The following is a 23,877-nucleotide window of genomic DNA, read 5'->3' on the forward strand; positions in this document are numbered from 1 at the left end:
TATATTTTTTTGTGTCAAGTGCAACATTATTTTCTGTGGAAAGCAACCACGAACAGTACACAATACGTGAAGAATATTTAGTTTCATTATTTCCAGAAGCCAATACCCATGAACTGTGATTTTTTTCTTTCTTAATTCGATGCTACCTGCATCTTCAACTTCTTAAATGACATTTAAATTCTGCTATCTACAAGTGACAAGTAAAGATATGACTACTTCAAACTTCGCATTACGTCATTATCAAAGTCAACCATTGGTGGCGAATAAATGTGTCGAGGGACTGTGTAAATGTGGACGCCCGTATGAGAAAATCACGAGTGATTACCCCGTGGCAAGATCGTCGGAGAGCTTCGAGATCCTCTAGCGCTTCAGGTACGAGATACGACTTTGACCCCCATGTTGAACGGACCTGAGTGTTCCAGCTCCATTCCATGGTTACGAAAGGACCCTGTACAATGGATTCTATTCCATGGTGACAAGGAGACCTGGGGGTACGAGGTTACCTGGTAGGTGATTCTGAAGACGACTAATATCTACACCACAGTGATATGAAATTCAACCTGCATTTTAATTTGAATAAACTAATTTCTTTCAAGAAATCTCAGTTTTCTTGTAGATAAGACCTATCCTCCTGTACCAATCCCTGGCTAACTTTCACCTAGGATTCCACTGAGAAATGTCTTGTGCGCTTTTAAAATCAACAGTAGAGTCGGGCTATATTTTACTGGTACAATATGCTTTACGATGTAACACACTGCTATGTATAACATTGTCATACTGTTGGTGTAGGTCATCACTAGTACAGAATAATAATTAAAATAATGTTGTAATGGTCCACCTTTTTCAGCACTATAATATGCAATATTATTAGATTACATTACTAAACTAAGGACCAGTTTCAGCCTTGGCTGGCCATCTTCAGCCTTAAAGTAATACATCTAATAACTAAACAAATGTACAAACACACAACTGACATAAAAACAAATGTACAAACACATAAAATCTGGGATGAACTACGTGTAAAATTTGAAAAATAAATTAGGCTCTAAATTCTGGAGTATGCTCATCATCCAGACTCTTTCTTGCATTAATATTCATAGAATTGTTAGTTCCATCACTGCTAATAATTACAATTTCAATTGCAAAACTGGAACTGGTAAATGTTGATTCGTAGTCAGATCATCAATCACCAAATCTACTTGAGTGGTGTTAGCAGTATGCAAGCCACTGGATGCCACTGTAAATAACCACCAGCTGATGCAGAACTGCTAGATGTTGAAACACCCTCTATATGGTGACTGATCATTAGTACAGAATAATAATTAAAATAATGTTGTAATGGTCCACCTTTTTCAGCACTATAATATGCAATATTATTGGATTACATTACTAAACTAAGGACCAGTTTCAGCCTTGGCTGGCCATCTTCAGCCTTAAAGTAATACAAAACTAGTCCCTAGTTTAGTAATGTAATTCAATAATATTGCATATTAGAGTATTGAAAAAGGTGGACCATTACAACGTTAATTTAATAATTATTATTGTGATCACAATTCAATACGGATCAAAATCTTGAAGTTTATATCCTATGTCATCACTAGTACAGTCTCTTCAGGCACTTCTTCATTGCTTCAGTGGGTTCGCTCATCATTTCGAAAAACACCAGTCGAGGTTGGGAGTAACGTACAGGTTTGCGCACAACTGACTGCAAGAACGGTCAGCTTGCCATCGATTTGTTTTTAGTGACAGATATTGCTGGTTGTGTGTTATTTTTCTGACAAAGAAGTCATAAATCTGATGGAGGTGCAATCTCCATTACTGAAGAGATGAACAAAAAAACAGCATATGGACTCCTCAAAAATCAGCTCAAAGATACTTCTGTAATAGTGGCATGAGGGTCCTTGTGGATATACGTTGTAAATAAAAATCATAATTGTGAGAAATGTATAAACAGGGATTTACTATATTTTGTAAACGCTTAATTTTTTGTAAGACCAGCTCGAATTACACGGGACATCCAAGTTTTACTGTACCTACCAAAAAATAATATGTTTTCAAAGTCCTCTCACAATTTTGTTTCAGATTCTTCAGTTATTTGTATGGCTCTCTTTCTCTTCTCCTTGTAATGTCCCTTATCTCCGATAACTTTTCTAGCTGAACAAACGAAGGGTATGCACATGTTAATGTAAAAAATAAATTTTATACATATAAAGAAAAGAAAAGATTCAAGAGGAATTAAAGCTCATTTGCAGTATCATATGACTTTTGATATTGTGATAATAGCCTTGGACCTCCACTTTTGAGGAATACCACATGCACTTGAAGGGATTAAAAGCGTGTCCACAATAGTCAACATAGAGCAAGTTAAGTTTGTATTCTTGTAGAACAAATATTTGATCAGGTGTTTTCAATGTATTATAAGAGTACAGATATAAGCAATAAACAGTTTTTCAAAGAACACTACATTACTTTAGTAAATGTGAAGGCTTACAATATCGAAAGCACATAACATTGATCAACAATAACATTACATTGACCATTGTTTGTTGTGATGTTTCCAACTCCGATAGATGGGATTAATGCTGCGGACCGAGTGTAATAGCCCGACTGAATATTGGCGGGAAATAACCGGGGAGTTAGAAGACTTTTTTCTTTAGCATGCCATTCCTCCGGTTCATACATTTTCTGATACAGCTGGTACGTAACACACTGGTTCTTCATAGTATTACAGTTATTCGATCCCTACTCTGACGCGCTGTTTTGAATGAGCAGTGTGCATACTTAAGGCAGAGGCTTACTTAGTAGTAGTAGTAGTAGTAGTAGTAGTATTAGTAGTAGTATGGCCTGGTCTAGAATAACAATTTTGGCCTATTCCAAATTATAGCACCACAATTAACTAAATACTCAAAATTCAACCCTGAAAAAGCCGTTTTTAAGAAAAGCTGTTTCTTCTTCTTCCCTTCACTTTTGTTAAATTCTATATTCATTTTATTCCAAATTATCTGACTTGGAGGAAAATTTGCCTCCAAGTCAGATAGATTTTTCCGCCGCCAGTGTAGTGAATTGATATTTTCCGACTCATCAAGTGTGGTGTTTCATTTGATCGAGTATTCTATATGAAAGCATTGCTTTTAATCGCGCCATTCCTATTGACGTCATTGTAATGTATGTTAATTTCAGTTGGGAAAACCACTAAGACAGTCTTTCTGAGGCTGTAAAAAGGAGAGGGTGCACCAGTAGTAAAGTGTCAACCTCAGGTGACACCTGACCAAATAACTTCCCATATATATTTTTCAAAAGACATCAGTTCACAAAGTTTGAATGACCGCAAGGATCCTGAATTTTTACAATTTAGGCAATGATAACCGAATATATTAAAATTACCGTACAGAAAAGAAACACGAGATGATTTATCATTTTGGGAGTAGTGTAAGTGATGGTTTAATATTCTCGTCGAATCTTTTAAAATGTCCACTATAATTTTTTTCCAAAGTTGGTTGTTCTTTCGAACCAGATGGTTGGATCAAGAATAACAGCTGTTCAAGTCTGCTGGTATATGGCAACAGTATCTGCTCTTCTGTTGGAACCCGTAGAAGAGATTCAGTGTACTTCTTCATAAACTCTCCACTTCACTCTCTCAGTGAAGAGGCTAAGGTTGCTCTCACTCTGTGATAACGTGTGTCCCTGAGCAATTCTCCTTTGTGGCAGTATTCTAACATATGACCAAGAGCACTCTGGATGAGGACAGCGGATTGTGCCAGGAACTTCTTGAACTGCCAAGATGTTGCACAACATTTTGAGAGCATTTGCCCATTCAGAGTTTCACAGTCCTTTCCTGTTACTTATCTAGAAGTTTACTTTAGGGTGATCGGCGTAAACTTCAACTCCTTTATCTCTTAGAGTGTAGTGTCCAAATTCCTGAGTTCCAGCTGATAAGAAGCATACGAATTATGTTAGATGCCAGCTTCGTGCTCTGAAATCATCAGCTCTTCGCATATCTAGCTACTGTATTTACTCTTGTATTAGACCCCCTCGCGTATTAGACCCCCTCGAGACGATGAAAATGACAAAATAAATCTTGCCTGCAAGACCCCCGAACGTAATTCGTCAGAGAAGAACAATGATTCTGCTCTGAAACGGGTACAAGCCTTAAGCAGCTCTGATAAATAAATTCACAAATTTGTGAATAGTTTCATCCGTACGAGCCTCGCATTGGAAACACACGTCGAAGTCATGCGGTACATCTGTGTTTTGTAGTTAAGAAATGTCCACCTCCGTAGCGTAGGCCTACTGCAGCTCTGATGACGTTCCACAAACAGGTGAATAGATTCGTGCGCATTGCAGGCACGCATCAGTCATGTACCATATATATGTCTGTGTTTTGTAGTTAAGAATGTGCACCAGCGTACATTAGCTACCGTTCTCAGGAGCCTGAGTTCGATTCCCGGCACCGTATTGCCAGAGATTTACGAATGGGAGGAAGGCGGATTTGCCGTAAAAATGGTACATGCATCTCCCATCCACTGGGGGCCTGTCTAAAAAAAACAGCTGCACCACCTCGGGATGAGGAAATGAGTTTACTTTAGTTAAGAAATATTCACGGTTGTTGCTAGGCCTACGAGGGTTAATCAATAAATAAGTCGCAAACATGTGTGTGCCATATACCATTTGAAATTACGCGCGCAAGTTTTGCCAGCACATGGCAGCATATGTATGCTTGTCGTACGACATCTCGCTGGCACTCAGTCTGTCAGAGGCTGTTAGTGCACAATGCCACATATGTTGCATGACTGTACACGAGAAGAACAGCATGTAGTTGTGTGTTTTTTGTGGGCCAAAGGAGTGTCCACAGAAAAAGTGCATCGCGAAATGCATCCCGTCTATGGTGAAAACTATTTCTCACGGAAAGCTGTGTTCAATTGGAACCAGAAGCTTAACCATGGAAGGAAAAACATCAGAGATGGGGAGCATCCTGGTCGTCCTGCGGAGAACGCTTGGAACATCCACTGTACAGTCCTGACTTAGCGCCCATCGATTTTCATCTGTTTGGGGCCCTAAAAATCATTTGGGTGGCCGTCATTTTGATACAGATGATGCCGTAATATATGAGGTTACAAGTTGGCTGCGAAAGCAACCCAAGGACTTATTTGCTGCTGGCTTTCAAGAACTTCTAAAGAGAGCAAGCATGAAATATACTTTAAAATAAAGGTCTGGCTTTCAACAGCTGCAGTTATCAGAATAATGCTTCCACTCACTATGTATTACCGGTACATTCAGAAATACAACCCGTAACATAGGAACACTAGTTATCAGCTGATGGTTTGGCACGCTTTCAACAATACGGCTTTATTCAGAAGGAGTGGCTTCTGGTACACATACACCAGCTGGGAATATCAGAGACCATCTCCAGAAAATATTTGGGAATAGCTTCACACAGTTCGGACTCTATTGTCGGGAACGAAACTAGGTATTTTAAAAAAAAGGTTCAAAACGACGGGACTGCGAAGGCTCTCAGTCTCGATTGCAGTGCATGACTGGCGAGATGGCAGTGAAGATGTCACTTGGAATGACAACACGCTGGTAGCAGGGAAGTTAGTGGCGCAGGACAATTAAAATGAAAGCAGTGATCAGGTTTACTGTGTGGTAAGACTATTGCTCAAATGACTAGCCATTGAGTTATTTTGTATTAATATTGCATAATATGATAATACGATATCCTTATCCCTTTTCTCTACGGGTTCGAGTATAAAGTGAGACGAATTTTCGTAGGCCTAGCGAGTTTTTACGACCATATGCCCTTTCTGATGTCGACTTCATCAGAGGAATTAATGAGATGAAACGAATGACGTGATATTATTGGTAACTAAAACTGATTAGGTGCCGGTATATTTACTTTAGCCTAAGAGTCGTGTTCACCATTTATTTACATTTAGAAATACTGCCTTCCAACGAAAATAGCCAGTATGACTCAAATTTAAGATATAAGTTTGTTAGCGAACAGTGTAGAATGTACAATTTATAGCTCTTTATAGCCTAAAAGTCATGTGTTAACTGCACAAAATTTGAGGTTATTCCATATTGGATGCCTCTTTACTGTTTTTGGCTGTTTTTGGCTGTAAAATTGGGAGAAGTAAGGGGTCTAATACGCGAGTAAATACAGTATTCACGTCCCTTTACAGGCCTTGATGTTCAAGAGGCCCTCATAGAACCTGGTAAGGCACGTGGATTAGATGGAATTCATCCAGAATTCCTTATATATATGGGAGACAATGCAAAGAGATGGATGGCACAGTTCTACACATACATTTTTCACACTGGACAAATCCCACCTTACTTCAAGAAAGATAAAATTATTTCCATTTTAAACCTGAAAAACCTGCAAATAGATCTAAAAGTTACAGACCAATAGCTGTTACTTCAAACTCTTTGAAAGGCTTACCTACAACAGAATTGGATCAACCATTTTAGAACTCATTCCTGTGGATCAGGCAGGCTTCAGACCTAACTGAAACTACTGCGATCAAGTACATTCATCCACATCTTACAATGAAGCCGGATTCCAGCAAAAGCTTAAAACACCTCCTTTCTTTGTGGATCTCACTGCTGCCTCTGATACCGAATGGAACGAAGGATGGATTGATTTATAAATTACTCAGAGTTATAACATGCAGAATGATTGTGCAATTTATCAATAATATGCTCAGCAACAGGAAATTCCAGTTTTGTTTAGGTGAAAAGAAAAATTCAGTAAGAAAACTGCATAATGGTTTGTCCCAGGTATCAGTTTTGTAGGTGAAAACGAAAGCTCAGTGAGAAAACTGCATAATGGTTTGCCTCAGGGATCAGTTTTGTTGCCATTACTATTTAATCTGTACATCTCTGATCTTCCAGAAACAAGATCCAGAAAGTTCTACTATGCTGAAGACTTGACCCTGGCCACATAACATAAGATCTTTGAGAAAACTGAAGACATTTTGACTAAGAAGTTACCCGCCCTGGCAGATTATTTCAGTAAATGGAGACTCAGACTCAGTATAACCAAGATGGAAGTTTTTGCTTCCACTTGAGTAATTGGCTTGCTAACTTAAAACTAAATATTACCTTCTCAAATCGAGTACTTAATCACAATAGGTTTCCAAAATATCTTGGTGTTATCTTGGACCAGACTTTATCATTTGAGCAACATCTTTTGAACTTGTTGAACAAACTGAAAGACCGAAAAAATATTATTCAGAACCTAACTGGTACTACTTGGGAATCTACTGCAAACACCCTGTGCTCTTCAGCCTTAACGCTGGTTTTCTCTACTGTCGACTATTGTGCTCCAGTGTGGATTAATAGCCTGTATACGAAGTATATCAACCCACAATTGAATACCAGCTTGCGTCATATCTGGCACCATCAAATCGACTCCAGTCCTGGCTCCCGCTGTTGTCTGGAATAATGCCACCTGACTTACGAAGATCCAGAGCTCTTGTTCAAGAGTACAATAAGATCTGCAAGAATCCTCTACTACTTATTCCAGACAACCTACCAGCTCTTAATCTCCAAAAACTGTAGTCACAAAATCCACCCCTTTGTTACGCTGCTCTGAAGACGTCCACCAACTTCAATGCTTTGGAGGAGTAGAATGGACCGAGCCGGATAGCTGCAGTTGCTTATGTGCGGCCAGTATCCAGTATTCTGGAGATGGTACGTTCAAACCTCACTGGCGGCAGCCCTGAAGATGGTTTTCAGTGATTTTCCATTTTCACACCAGCTAAATGCTGGGGTTGTACCTTAATTAAAGCCACAGCCACTTCCTTCCCACTCCTACCCCTTTCCTGTACCATTGTCGCCATAAGATCTATCTGTGTTGGTGTGACGTAAAGCAACTTGCAAAAAAAAAAAAAAAGGAGTGGAAAGATCGCTGGAATAACTCTAGTGATTTGCCCCTACATAACACTATCAGAGGGGAAAAAAATTGCTAATGGATCCCAAATGCTGTGTATAACTTGGTCCAGAATGAACAGGATCAGGACAGTTCATGGAAAGTGCAGGTATTCTCTCTACATTTGGAACTTTCTACCGTCTCCCGTATGTGATTGTGGAGTCCCTTTCCAGACTATTCTCCACATTGTAAGAGAGTGTCAACTATGGGATTATCCAGGTAAATAGAAAGACACCCTCTCACCAACAGCGGAAGCATTACAGTGGATTCAAAAGTTGGACATTCAGATATGACAACACTAGTGCCTGAAATGAATAATTTTTTTTTGTCATCGTGTATATACTCTATATTATGTATATAATTTCCTTGCTATACACTAATAATAATAGAAATAGGAATAACAGAAATCAAAGATGATATGAAGGAAGTACAAATCACAGTAGAGGATTTTAAAAACAAGACTCACAGAATCAAGACACGCAAAAATATAGACACCTCACTACAGCCCAAGATCAACAGACAAACCATGGGAAGAGTGATTTCAGATGAGGAGAGAAAATCAAGATCCGAGAGAATGAAGAAGTACTGGACTGAGAGAAAATCGAAAAATCCATTGAATAATTGACTAAAGTGGTCCAATTGAAGGCCATAATATGTAAAATAAAATTCAGTAGAAGTCTGCTATAACAAGTACAGCATATAACGGCAGTTTTAGTCTGTCACTACAAAATTCCTATATTAAACTGTGTAGTATCCTTCGGTTACAGCTAGAACCCTATCACTGACGCATCCATTATTATAAGCGATTAAGTGTCCACGATTTTTTCGGTTACCGATATTTAAGCACCCAGCGATTATATTGCATGCGATCGATCACCTTCGGTATCGCTTCCTTGCTATGTCCACTAGCGAGCCCTCTCGTCGACATTCGAAGGCGATGTCGGAGTCGTATTCAAATAACCGTCGACCGCTGTTCCATAAAGATAAATGGAAATGAAAAAGGAGAACAGGTTTTTAAAAAATTTAAATGCGTAAATAACGTGTCCGATAGCAGTTGTTAATTCATTAAAAACAAAGGCTAAATTAAACGAATGCTTAATTTTAACACTAAATGCTGCAAGTAAGTAAGAATGGGATACACCTGAAGATATGGCAGAGTGCGTCATTGATTTCAGAGGTTGGTCGGTTAAATTTATAACGAGAAGTTTATCATTTCTCTACTGGCTCTTGAAATATACTTTCATGATACGGTACATATAGTACGGTTAAATTAAGTTCTGAGAGGCTGTTTGAGTAAAAAAAAAATAAACTGAAACGTTTGCCATAAAATGCGATCGATCATCTTCGGTACGGTATCGTTTTCTCCCTGTCTGCACTTGTAAGTTCTGTCATCTATATCAAAGGCAATGTTGAAGTCTATTAGTAATATTCGTCAACTGCTGTTCTGTAAAGAAAAATTAGAAATGAAAGAGGATAACACGTTTTCGTAATAAAGCATAAATAACGTGGCCGATAGCAGTTGTTAACTTGTTAGAAATAAAGGCTAAGTAAACGATCGCTTAATTTTAATACTCTACACTGAAATTAAGTAAGAACGCAGTACACCTCAAGAAGGCAGTTTGGGTTTAGGAAAGGTTATTCCACTGAAGCTCAGCTTGTAGGATTTCAGCAAGATATAGCAGATATCCTGGATTCAGGTGGCCAAATGGACTGTATTGCGATTGACCTATCTAAGGCATTTGATAGGGTAGATCATGGGAGACTACTGGCACAACTGAGTGCTATTGGACTCGACAAAAGAGTGACTGAATGGGCGGCTATATTTCTAGAAAATAGAACTCAGAGAATTAGAGTAGGTGAAGCTTTATCTGACCCTGTAACAATTAAGAAGGGAATTCCTCAAGGCAGTATTATTGGACCTTTATGTTTTCCTATATATATCAATGATATGTGTAAAGAAGTGGAATCAGAGATAAGGCATTTTGCAGATGATGTTATTCAGTACAGAGAAATAAATAAATTACAAGATTGTGAGGAACTGCAAAATGCCTTCGATAATGTTTTGAGATGGACAGTGGGCAATGGAATGATGATAAACGGGGATAAAAGTCAGGTTGTGAGTTTCACAAATAGGAAAAGTCCTCTCAGTTTTAATTACTGCATTGATGGGGTGAAAGTTCCATTTGGGGATCATTGTAAATACCTAGGTATTAATATAAGGAAAGATCTTCATTGGGGTAATCACATAAATATGATTGTAAATAAAGGGTATAGATCTCTGCACATGGTTATGAGAGTATTTAGGGGTTGTAGTAAGGATGTAAAGGAGAGAGCATATTTGTCTCTAGTGAGATCCCAACTAGAGTGTGGTTCCAGTGTATGGGGCCCTCACCAGGATTACTTGATTCAGGAAATGGAAAAAATCCAAAGACAAGCAGCTTGATTTGTTCTGGGTGATTTCCGACAAAAGAGTAGCGTTACAAAAATGTTGCAAAGTTTGGGCTGGGAAGACTTGGCAGAAAGGAGACGAGCTGCTCGACTAAGTGGTATGTTCCAAGATGTCAGTGGAGAGATAGCATGGGAGGACATCAGCAAACTTTGTCTTTAAAAGTAGGAAAGATCACAATATGAATATAAAGTTAGAATTCAAGAGGACAAATTGGGGCAAATATTCATTTATAGGAAGGGGAGTTTGGGATTGGAATAACTTACCAAGGGAGATGTTCAATAAATTTCCAATTTCTTTGCAATCATTTAAGATAAGGCTAGGAAAACAAGAGATAGGGAATCTGCCACCTGGGTGACTGCCCTAAATCCAGATCAGTAGTGATTGATTAAACAACTTTTAACTACGATCGCCGATTTATGTCCCTTTAATCATGCCTTATTAAATCCATTATTTCAATGGGTCACTGATGTCAACAAGAGTGTATTTATTCAACAGCATTCGCTGAGGTCAAATGAAAACAAGCATTTAAATTTCATGAAGATCAACATTCATCCTGTCACAAGTTCAAATATCAAATTGACGAGATCTTTGAATCTTTATAGACTCTTATTCTCAAGGGATAAAAAGAAAACTTTTTTTTACAAGATCTCATTGCAATCTTCAAATTTAGCTCTTAAGATTGATTTTCATGCCTTTGTAAGATTTTTGACTTGCTACTTGTTTTAAATGTTTTAGAACAACTCATTTTCCAGAATTTTAATGTATCTTTCCTATTAAGTCCATGTTATTAAGGCATGTCTCCGAAGAATCTGTATTTTATGATACTCTAGTAGAGTAAGTTTTAAGTATATGAATAATGGTTTAATAGTACTTAAGTCATTATTTTCGAACATAACCATTCTTTGAGATACAGATTTGGCTGATGATGCTCTGTAAGGAAGCAAAATATGTCCCACATATAACTTTTTAATTAATGAAGATATTTTAAATGTGACAACATTATAATGTATTGAACAGCTGGATCATAATAAAACTTTGTTATTGTAAATTAAGTGGTATGTTCCGAGCTGTCAGTGGAGAGATGACGTTGAATGACATCAGTAGACGAATAAGTTTGAGTGGTGTCTTTGAAAGTAGGAAAGATCACAATATGAAGATAAAGTTGGAATTCAAGAGGACAAATTGGGGCAAATATTTGTTTATGGGAAGGGGAGTTTGGGGTTGGAATGACTTACCAATGGAGATGTTCAATAAATTTCCAATTTCTTTGCAATCATTTAAGAAAAGGCTAGGAAAACAACAGATAGGGAATCTCCACCTGGGTGACTGCCCTAAATACAGTTCAGTAGTGATTGATTGATTGATTGATTGATTGATTGATTGATTGATTGATTGATTGATTGATTGATTGATTTGGGGGAATCCAAAGAACACATTTATCTAGCTCTACAGAGAATGCAGACCAATCGGAAATTTCATCGGGGACTTGGCGTCGATCATATAATGGGAATTTGCGACACCAAATTCATGTATTACTGTTCTATGCTGGCTATAAGAGATAACTCCAATCACTTTACGTGTGGTGTGCAAGGGATTTCCCTTATATTCTAGCTGATAAAGTATAAATCTGGATTTGAATCTCTACCCCATGCTGATTGAAAAGTTCCTTGATCTTTAGCATAAAATACTAGACAGAGGTTGTTACTTTCGCATCAGTTCCTTAATGCAAGTCCACAATCATCTGTTTTAGAATACTTCCATAGTTCACGATGACTATTGAAATCACCGCACAAATTGTAGGATGATCTGCAGTTGGTACAAAATACTGAGGCCATGAAATGCAAGGCAGTTTGTAGATGTTGACGATTGAGACATTATTCAGTCGAATGACAACCTGATGAACTTTGTCTTCTGTGCTTTGTGATAGTAACTCAGCTTCTTTGATGTTATTACGGACATATGTGGCCTTTCCATATGCTACATAATACACTATGTGATCAAAAGTATCCGGACACCTGGCTGAACATGATGTACAAGTTCATGGCGCCCTACATCGGTAATGCTGGAATTCAATCTTTGTTGGCCCACCCTTAGCCTTGATGACAGTTTCCATTCTCACAGACATATGTTCAATCAGGTGCTGGAAGGTTGCTTGAGGAATGTCAGCCCATTCATCATGGAGCGCTGCACTAATGAGAAGTAGCGATGTCGGTCGGTGAGGCCTGGCATGAAGTCGGCGTTCTAAAACACCTCAAAGGTGTTCTATAGGATTCAGGTCAGGACTCTGTGCAGGCCAGTCCATGACAGGGATGTTATTGTCGTGTAACCACTCCACCACAGACTGTGCATTATGAACAGGTGCTCGATCATGTTGAAAGATGCAATTGCCATCCCTGAAGTGCTCTTCAACAGTGGAAAGCAAGAAGGTGCTTAAAACATAATTGTAGGCCTGTGCTGTGATAGTGCCATGTAAAACAACAAGGGGTGCAAGCCCCCTCCATGAAAAGCATGACCACACCATAACACCACCACCTCCGAATTTTACTGTTGGCAGTACACACGCTGGCAGATGATGTACATCGGGCATTCGCCATACCCACACCCTGCCATCGGATCACCACATTGTGTACTGTGATTCGTCACTCCACACAATGATTTTCCACTGTTCAATCGTCCAATGTTTACACTCCTTACACCAAGTGAGGCATCGTTTGGCATTGACCTCAGTGATGTGTGGCTCATAGGCAGCCACTCGTCCATTAAATCAAAGTTTTGTCACCTCCCACCGAACTGTCATAGTACTTGGAGTGGATCCTGATGCAGTTTGGAATTCCTCTGTGATGGTCTGAATAGATGCCTGCTTATTGCACTTTATGACCCTCTTCAACTGTCGGCGGTCTCTGTCAGTCAACAGACGAGGTCCGCCTGTACGCTTTCGTGCTGTACGTATCCCTTCATGTTTCCACTTCACTATCACATTAGAAACAGTAGACCTACGGATGTTTATGAGTGTGAAAATCTCGCGTACAGACTACTGACACAAGGGACGCCCAATCACCTGACCACGTTCGAAATCCGTGAGTTCCGCAGAGTGCCCCATTCTGCTCTCTGACGATGTCTAATGACTACAGAGGTCGCTGCTATGGAGTACCTGGCAGTAGGTGGCAGCACAATGCATGTAAGATGAAAAACGAATGTTTTTGGGGGTGTCCGGATAATTTTGATCAAACAGTGTAAGTTGCTACTAGTGCCGTGGGCCCTATACTACTACTAATAACACTATATCAAACAATTCACTACAACAAATACTAATGCAAGTAAGCAGCAGCTTTCCATTTGTTCAATAGTCCCAAACCATATTAAGAAAAGTAGGAACTTACCTTTCACTATTCAGCACCTCCTCCAGATTAGCTTTCGTAATGAGGTGATCATCACACTTGTACCACTGGCCATGTTTTTGCCTTATGAATACCGAGTAATGGCCTCCTTCATATGTTCCCGCATGGTGTATCACAGCAAAGAGCGAGTATCTGTGGAGAGCAGCAATATCGCACTGATTAAAGGCAGGATCTATTTCAGCCCCTTCTTCTGGATGAGAATGGCTTTATGAAACAGAGAAGGCTAAAATGAAGTTAGCTGAAGTTAAATGAAGTATCAACTGCTTATGTAAGAGATCTTTTCATATTCCAGACTGCAAAATAAAATCACTTAAATATTTTCCAACAGTGTAGATGCAATCAGTAATGAGTTCAGCAAGGGATTAAATTTATCAGTAAAAAGATCTGAACCAGCTGAGTTGGCTGTGCGGTTAGGGGTGCGTAGCTGTGATCTTGCATCTGGGAGATATAGGATTCGAGCCCCACTGTCAGCAGCCCTGAAGATGGTTTTCCATGGTTTCCCATTTTCACACCAGGCAAATGCTGACCATGGCTGATTCCTTCCCACTCCTAGGCCTTTCCTATCCATCATAGCCATAATACCTATCTGTGTCCGTGCAACATAAAGAAAGTTGTAAAAAAATTCCGATAAATCATTTTGTGAAATTAGACTAATTATTTTAACCAATAATCAAAAGTCTTCCATTAAAGCAATTTTCACTACTACTATTACTACTAATAATAATAATAATAATAATAATAATAATAATAATAATAATAATAATAATAATAATAATAATAATAATAATAATAATAATAATAATAATAATTAAGTTCAGGCCACAGGAAAATCAAATGTTTCAAGTGGTAGGAAAGGCCCCACAGTGTATGGGTAGCATGCCTGCCGCTTACCTGGAGGCTCCAGGTTCAATTTCCGGCCAGGTCAGGGAATTTTACCTGGACCTGAGGGCTCGTTCGAAGTCCACACAGCCTATGTGATTACAATTGATAAGCTATCTGACTGTGAGATGGCAGCCCCGGTGTAGGAAGTGAAGAATAATGACCTATAGGATTCGTCATGCTGACCACACAACACCTCAAAATCTGCAGGCCTTCACTCTGAGCAGCGGTCACTTGGTAGGCCATGGCCCTTTGGGGCTGTTGTACCATGGGATTTGGTTTTAGGAAAGACAAGTAAGGACAGGATAAGAAATGAGAATGACAATAAGGAAATCAGAGTAGGCCTACATACAAAAACTATCTGATAGAATGAAGAGATATAAATAATTTGATCTTAACATGTTAAGAGAATGGAAGAGGGAAGGCTCAGAAGCAGATAATGGAAGCTAAGACTGAAGGAGGAGATGAGAGGTAGACTTAGAATAAGGTGCTTGGACTTGACCAACAACATAAGGTGGGAACTGGAGTTGAGGAGCAACAAAGGGGGTTGGATGGACAAGAATAGGAAATTGCTATTCACATCCAGAATCACCAGCAGCAGGAGCTGGAAAAGCAAAATCGATGATGATGTAATAATAATAATAATAATAATAATAATAATAATAATAATAATAATAATAATAATAATAATAATATATAAACTGGGCAGTTTGTGCCACTCTGCCAAAACTTAAATTGCCTTGAACTAAGTGTATCAAGAATGAGCAAATGGAAAATGAAGTAAGACAGCTGATATCAAACTGTTTCACAAAACTATTTCATGAATTTGTCCACATAATCATTCATGACACCCACTTTACAAAGAACATTTCTCAGTACAAACTCATAAAAAACACAACCATGATCAAACACACATCAAAATATGTTCTACAGGTCAGGATCAACTCCTTGTAGCAAATGTCAACAGATTTCTATGTCCTTAGTTTCAACATAAGAAAGAAAAAAAAGTTTTTTGTTGTGGTGGTGGTGGTGGTGGAGAAGGAGGAGAATTGTATAGTATTGCATTTTTCCTTCTTTCATTGTTATCAGTGGAATACTGTGTAGGAGGGACACTGATGACTGGAAGGTGATTGGGGATTTAAATGTGACTATGGAGTGGGTATGTGGGAAACTGGGAGTGAGATTTCTAGATCCTAATGGGTGGGTAGGAGACAGGGATCTGCGCTCAGATAGACTTCACTTAAACCGCAGTGGTACGTATAAGTTAGGAAACTTGTTTAGAAGGATTATAGGCAGGTACATTCAGGGAAACGGGGTGGCCTAGGGAGCGGTGTTAAGGGAACAGGGAACTGGAAATCAAGTAGGGATGACATAAAAATGTTAGTGCTCAATTGTAGAAGCATTGTAAACAAAGGAATCGAATTAAGTAATTTAATAGATATATACTTACAAGATATTGTAATAGGAGTTGAATCATGGCTGAGAAATGATATAATGGATGCAGAAATAGTCTCATGGAACTGGAGTGTGTATCACAGAGATAGGATACAAATGGTAGGAGGGAGAGTATTCATTCTGGTGAAAGAAGAATTTGTAAGCTATGAAAAAGTTAAGGATGAAAAACATGAAATTCTGCGTGTAAGGCTCATCTCTAAAGATAATAGGCAACATGATGTCTTTGGAGTGTACAGACCGGGAAAGGGTAGCGCTGACGCTGATTCAGAATTATTTGATAAGATAATCAGCTATGTGGGAAATGATAAGGAAAGGAACGTGATTGTAGCGGCTGATCTCAATTTACCAAATGTCAATTGTGAAGGTGATGCGAACGACAGGAAGCATGAACAACAAATGGCAAATAAGTTAATATGGGAAGGGTACCTGATTATGAAAGTGATGGAACCAACTAAAGGGAAGGAATATTTTGGATGTGATGCTGAAATGAAATGTCGTATGGCTTTTAGTGCCAGGATATCCCAGGATGGGTTCGGCTCGCCAAGTGCAGGTCTTTCTATTGGACGTCCGTAGGCGACCTGCGCATCATGATGAGGATGAAATTATGATGAAGACAACACATACACCCAGCCCACGTGTCATTGGAATTAACCAATTAAGGTTAAAATCCCCGACCCGACCGGGAATCGAACCCGGGACCCTTTGAACCGAAGGCCAGTACACTGACCATTCAGTCAACAAGTCGGACGATGTGGTGCTGATAAAACCAGATGAGCTCTATAGAGAAACCGAAGTAATAGATGGTATTAGTGATCACGAAGCTGTTTTTGTTGTAGTTAAAAATAAATGTGAAAGACAGGAAGGTATTAAAATTAGGACTATTAGGCAGCACCATATGGCTGATAAAACAGCCATGAGGGAGTTTAAAAAAATAACTATGATCACTGGAAAATGGTAAATCAAAATGTAAACAGACTCTGGGATGGGTTTTAAAGCAATTGTTGAGAAATATGAAAATAGGTTTGTACATTTAAAGGTGGTAAGGAATGGTAAATATAAACTATATTATAACAGAGAAGTAACGAGACTAAGAAGGAGGTGCAGGTTGGAATGAATAGAGTTAGAAATGGTTATGGAAGTAAAGAGAAATTGAAGGAACTTACTAGGAAATTGATCTAGCAAAGAAGTCAGCTAAGGATAACATGATGGCATGCATAATTGGTGGTCATACAAATTTTAGTGAAAAATGGAAGGGTAAGTATATGTACTTTCAGACAGAAACAGGTTCCAAGACGGACATTCCAGGAATAATTAATGAACAACGGGAGTGTATATGCGAGGATCTTCAAAAGGCAGAAATATTCAGTCAGCAGTACGTAAAGATTGTTGGTTACAAGGATAATGTGAAGGTAGGGGAGGTGAGTAATACTAAAGAAGTATTAAATTTTACCTATGATAACAATGACTTTCACAGTAAGAGAGAAAAATTAAAAACTAGAAAAGCAGCTGGAATTGATAAGATTTCTGGCGATATACTAAAGGCAATGGGTTGGGATATAGTACCATGTCTGAAGTACTTATTTGATTATTGTTTGGTTGAAGGAGCTATACCAAATGAATGGAGAGTTGGTATAGTAGCCCCTGTGTATAAAGGAAAGGGTGATAGACATAAAGCTGAAAATTACAGCCCAGTCAGTTTGACCTGCATTGCATGCAAGCTTTGGGAAAGCATTCTTTCTTTTTATATCAGACATGTTTGTGAAATTAATAATTAGTTTGACAGAAGGCAGTTTGGATTTAGGAAGAGTTATTCCACTGAAGCTCAGCTTGTAGGATTTCAGCAAGATATAGCAGATATCCTGGATTCAGGTGGCCAAATTGACTGTAGTGCGATTGACCTATCTAAGGCATTTGATAGGGTAGATCATTGGAGGCTACTGGCAAAATTGAGTGCTATTGGACTCGACAAAAGAGTGACTGAATGTTTGGCTATATTTCTAGAAAATAGAACTGAGAGAATTAGAGTAGGTGAAGCTTTATCTGAACCTGTAACAATTAAGAGGGGAATTCCTCAAGGCAGTATTATTGGACCTTTATGTTTTCTTATATATATCAATGATATGTGTAAAGAAGTGGAATCAGAGATAAGGCTGTTTGCAGATGATGTTATTCTGTACAGAGTAATAAATAAGTTACAAGATTGTGAGCAACTACAACGTGACCTCAGTAGTGTTGTGAGATGGACGGCAGGCAATGGTATGATGATAAACAGGGTTAAAAGTCAGGTTGTTAGTTTCACAAATAGGAAAAGTCCTCTCAGTTTTAATTACAGTGTTGATGGGGTGAAAGTTCCTTTTGTGGATCATTGTAAGTACCTAGGTATTAATATAAGAAAAGACCTTCATTGGGGTAATCACATAAATATGATTGTTAATAAGGGTACAGATCCCTGCACGTGGTTATGAGGGTATTTAGGGGTTGTAGTAAGTATATAAAGGAGAGGGCATATAAGTCTTTGGTAAGACCCTAACTAGAGTATGATTCCATTGTATGGGACCCTCAACAGGATTGATTCAAGAACTGGAAAAGATCCAAAGAAAAGCAGCTTGATTTGTTCTGGGTGATTTTCGACAAAAGAGTAGCGTTACAAAAATGTTGCAAAGTTTGGGCTGGGAAGACTTGGGAGAAAGAAGACGAGCTGCTCGATTAAGTGGTATGTTTACAAGTGATGAAATTCATTTTTTGGCCATATTGAAAGTGTCATAAAATGTATATAGGAAAATATTTAATATTTATTTCCACCTATTCAATACGATACAAGATGTTGGCATTTAAGTTAAAACATTTTTTAAATGTGAGACATGTTTCGCCTCTTACTGTGAGGCATCTTCAGTCACTATCAAAATCTAATTATTTATGTCAGGTAACAGGTTAAATTTATCCTAAAATGTGTTTGATATTGATTGTAGGTGAGATAAACATTTTACAGTTATTGTAAAAATGTTCATGAATGACTAAAACTCTAATATAATGATAAACTCATGTGTAGTTCACTTGATGAATAGGACGTCATTTGATGGAACAGTAGCATAGAAGATGGCTTGAGCCTTAGTCAATACTAGATATCTAACACATAGTGGAAGGCATATAAAAAAACATTTCAGGGAAGACATACAATACATTCAAATGATATTTAAAAAACTAGTACACCTAAGAAACTACTAGCAGCTTTATCTCTATGGCTTACCTCACAAGACGAGCACAGAAGTCTTTTACAGGCGCGATGACCTTCGCCTGGTCAAAGAGGATTTCATGGGCTGTACTGTAGAAATGTTCTGCTATGGCAGACCGGCTTATAGCGTTCTCCGTGGAGGATGAAAGAGCGACATTCTTTACCGATCTGATGCGCTCTTTCACCCTGGTGCTAACAAGCCTTTTTGTCATGCCAACATATGAACAACCACAACCACATGGAATTTCACATACGCCCGGTGTTTCAAGACGTGGCTTCTCTTTGACTGGTCGAAACAGGGATTTGAGCTTCCAGTCTGCGGTGAAAACTGGAATTATATTGTACTTCTTAAGAATACGCCCTATTCTGTCAGTTATACCTGCCACGTAACATCAACAGGGAAGACGGCTTCAAGTTATCAAATACATGGAGACCTGTACTGCAGAAATACATGCATAACACCACCATGGCACAGCGGGACGCACTCAAACTGTCGACAGAGGGCGGTGCATCAGTAAATTCCCTCCCAACCACCACTGCACAGTGCCACGATCCTTGAGTCCAGTTAGTGGGGTAGGCCGTGGATAGTACGGGCATGACTTCCATGTACCTTCAGATAATTTCTTTGCTCACTGTCGGAGGCAAAACTTCACATACCCTGATGAAGACCAATGCAATTTGGCTGAAAGCTTGCCTTTATTATTAATAAATATATATATAGTGGCTTTAATCCAGTTCATTTATTTCTTTATGTTAATACAATGAGCCACGAAAACTTACGTTCATTAATGGTGCGGTAGTTTTCACACCGGTCAGCACTGGCTTTCTTGGGAATAGGTATAACAACATTCTGCCGAAAATCGGATGGACCTTCTCCTGTCTCATACATCTTACACACTAAATGGAATAATCTCGCCATGCTGCTTTCTCCTAAGGCAGTCAGTAATTCAGAAGGAATGTCATCAATTCCAGGTGCCCTGTTCCTATTTAGATCTCTCACAGCTCTGTCAAACTCTGACCTCAAAATTGGGTCTCCCATTTCATCAGCATCAACAGCCGCTTCTTGTTCCAGAACCAAATTATCTACATCTTTACCTTGATACAACTGTTGGATATGTTCTTGCCATCTTTCTGCTTTGTCGTCTCTCCCTAGAAGTGGCTTTCCATCTGAGCTCTTAATATTCATACCCCTAGATTTCCTTTTCTCCAAAGGTTTCCTTGATTTTCCTGGATGCAGCATCTACCTTTCCCAGGACCATACAACCTTTGACATCCTTGCACTTCTCCTTAAGCCATTCTTCCTTAGCTACCTTGCACTTTCTATCCACTTGATTCTTTAATCGCCTGTATTCTTTTCTGCCCTCTTCATTTCTAGCATTCTTTTGTTTTCGTCGTTCATCAATCATTCTCCTGAGTTATCCACTGATTCTTAGTTGATCTTTTCTTCCTTCCTAACATCTCTTCAGTAGCCCTACTGACTTCATTTTTAATGACTAATGACTATCCCGCCACTCTTCCTCTATTGTGTTTCCTTCAGCCTTTTCATTTAGCCCTTGTGCCACATGTCCCTTAAAACAATCCCCACACTCTTTTCTTTCAAATTGCCTAGATCCCATCTTTTTGCATTCTTTCCTTTCTTCAATTTCTTCAACTTCAGATGGCATTTCATGATCAACAAGTTGTGGTCAGAGTCCACATCTGCTCCTGGGAAAGTTTTGCAATCCAACAACTGGTTTCTGAATCTCTGCCTAATCATAATGAAGTCTATTTGATATCTTCCAGTGTCTCCAGGTCTCGTCCACGTATACAGCCGTCGTTTGTGGTGTTTGAACCAAGTATTGGCAAGGACTAAATTATGATCAGTGCAGAATTCAACCAGCCGAGTTCCCCTTTCGTTCCTTTGTCCCAATCCGAATTCTCCTACTGTATTACCTTATCCTCCTTGGCCTACCACTGCATTCCAGTCTCCCATCACAATTAGATTCTCGTCACCTTTTACATATTGTATTAAATCTTCAATCTCTTCATATATTCTTTCGATTTCCTCGTCATCTGCTGAATTAGTAGGCATATAAACCTGCACTATTGTGGTGGGCATTGGTTTGGTGTCTATCTTGACGACAATAATTCTTTCACTATGCTGGTCGTAGTAGCTTAACCGCTGCCCTATTTTCTTATTCATTATTAAACCAACTCTTGCATTTCCCTTGTTTGATTTCGTGTTGATAATTCGGTAGTCACCTGACCAAAAATCTTGTTCTTCCTGCCACCGTACTCACTTATACCAACTACATCTTAGTCTATCCATCTCCATTTTCAGATTCTCTAACCTACCACAACAATTCAAACTTCTAACATTCCACTCTCCGACTCGCAGAATGTCAGTAACCATCTTCCTGATGATCACCCCCTCTCGTGTAGTCCCCACCCGGAGATCCGAATGGGGGACTAGTTTACCTCCGGAATATATTACCCGGGAGGAAGCCATCATCAGTACATCATTCATACAGAGAGAGTTGCATGTCCTCGGGAGTTAGTTACGGCTGTAGTTTCCCGTTGCTTTCAGCTGTGTAGCAGTATCAACACAGCTAAGCCATGTTGAGAATTATTACAAGGCCGTATCAGTCAATCATCCAGACTGCCGCCCTTGCAACTTCCGAAAGGCTGCTACCCCCCTTTCGATGAACCATTCGTTAGTCTGGTCTCTCAACAGATACCCATCCGATATGGTTGCACCTGCGGCTCGGCTATCTGCGTCATTGGGACATGCAAGCCTCCCCACCGCGGCAAGGTCACATGGTTCATAGAGGAGGAATTATGTGTTATTCTGTCATAATATTTTATGGATATAAAACAATTTTAATGAACAAATTAATTATAAGAAGGTTCAATGTAAAGACTCAACCTTGAGATAATTGTTTAAAAAGGCTGAATATGCTCAATATAATGAGCGAAACATGTCCCTGTTAGTGTCTGTATTGTAATAAAATGTCCTTCTAGAGACAATAAACATCTTTATTCATTGAATTAGGTGGAAAATAAAACACGAATTGTAACTATATTAGCTACTGACCAGGCGGAATATCCATCTCTCTGCTTACAATTCTTTCAGTGTATTCACCATATGAGGGTGCAGAACAGGATGAAATTGGCAAGTTTTATGAAGCATTCAGTGACACCGTGGTCAGGGTCAACAGCAAGGATAGGATAGTGCTAATAAGCGATTTCAATGAGAGAGTTGGAAATATGAACTGAAGGATACGAAAGGGTGATTGGTAAATGTGAAGAAGATGTGGAAGCTAATAGGAATGGAAAGTGTTTCCTGAACTTCTGTGCTAGTATGGGTTTAGCAGTTACGAATACAATCTTCCAGCATAAGGCTATGGTAGTGTAGGGAAGGGTACCAGATCCATAATAGACTATATCTAAACTGACTTAGAATTCAGGAAATCTATTAGGAATGTGCAGGTATTTTGGATATTTTTCAAAGGTACAGACCACTATCTGATCTGTAGTAAACTAAGTATCTCTAGGCCTAGGACAAAGAAAGTGAAATCTGCCAGCAAACGAGTAAGGATAGAAAATCACCAGGACAAGGAAATTAGACAGAAGAACATGGATATGATTAGTGAGAAGTGTTGAAGAGTGGACATTAAGCATGTTCTGGATATAGAAAGAGAATGGGTGGCATACAGGGATACTGTAGTAGAAACAGCAAGTGAATGCCTAGGAACAACTGTTTGTATAGATAAGGAAAAGCAAACATCTTGGTGGAATGATTAGGTGAGAGCAGCTTGTAAATGTAAAAGGAAGGCTTATCAGAAATAGTTACAAACAAGGGCTGATGCAGACAGGGAATTGTACATAGATGAAAGAAACAGAGTGAAACAAATAGTTTCTGAATCCAAACAGAAGTTGTGGGAAGATTTTGGTAATAACCTGCGAAAGCTAGGTCAAGAAGTAGGGAAACCTTTCTGGACAGTAATAAAGAATCTTAGGAAGGGAGGGAAAAGGGGCATGAACACTGTTTCGGGTAATTCAGGCGAACTCATAATAGGCCCTAGGGATTCACTGGACAGGAGCAGGGAATATTTTGAAAATCTTCTCAACGTAAAAGGAAATCTCTCCTGGTGGTGTCACGATCGACCAAGCTCATGGGGAGGAGGAAAATAATGTTGGTGAAATTATGCTTGAAGAAGTGGAAAGGATTGTAAATAAACTCCAATGTCATACAGTAGCAGCTATAGATGAAATTAGACCTGAAATGGTGAAGCATAAAGGGAAGGCAGGGATGAAAGGGCTTCACAGAGTAGTAAGATTAGTATTGATACGGTACCTTCAGATTGGACAAAACAGTAATTGCAACCCTCTATAAGCAAGGGAATAGGAAGGATTGCAACAACTATCGAGGTATTTCACTGATTAGTATACCAGGCAAAGTATTCACTGGCATCTCGGAAGGGAGGGTGTGATCGGTGGTTGAGAGGAAGTTGGATAAAAACCTGTGTGGTTTCAGACCACAGAGGGGCTTTCA

General features: G+C 39.0%; 1 protein-coding gene across 1 annotated transcript in view; it reads right to left on the reverse strand.

Moving 5' to 3' along the window:
* LOC136864939 (ubiquitin carboxyl-terminal hydrolase 22-like) overlaps nt 1–23,877 on the reverse strand; it is a 168,797-nt gene that overhangs the window by 19,017 nt on the left and 125,903 nt on the right. The window contains exon 8 of the mRNA XM_068226463.1: nt 13,760–13,909. Coding sequence (XP_068082564.1) covers nt 13,760–13,909 — 150 coding nt within the window. The remainder of the gene's footprint in view (nt 1–13,759; nt 13,910–23,877) is intronic.

This window comes from Anabrus simplex, chromosome 2 (assembly GCF_040414725.1).
Source record: "Anabrus simplex isolate iqAnaSimp1 chromosome 2, ASM4041472v1, whole genome shotgun sequence".
Lineage (NCBI taxonomy): Eukaryota > Metazoa > Arthropoda > Insecta > Orthoptera > Tettigoniidae > Anabrus > Anabrus simplex.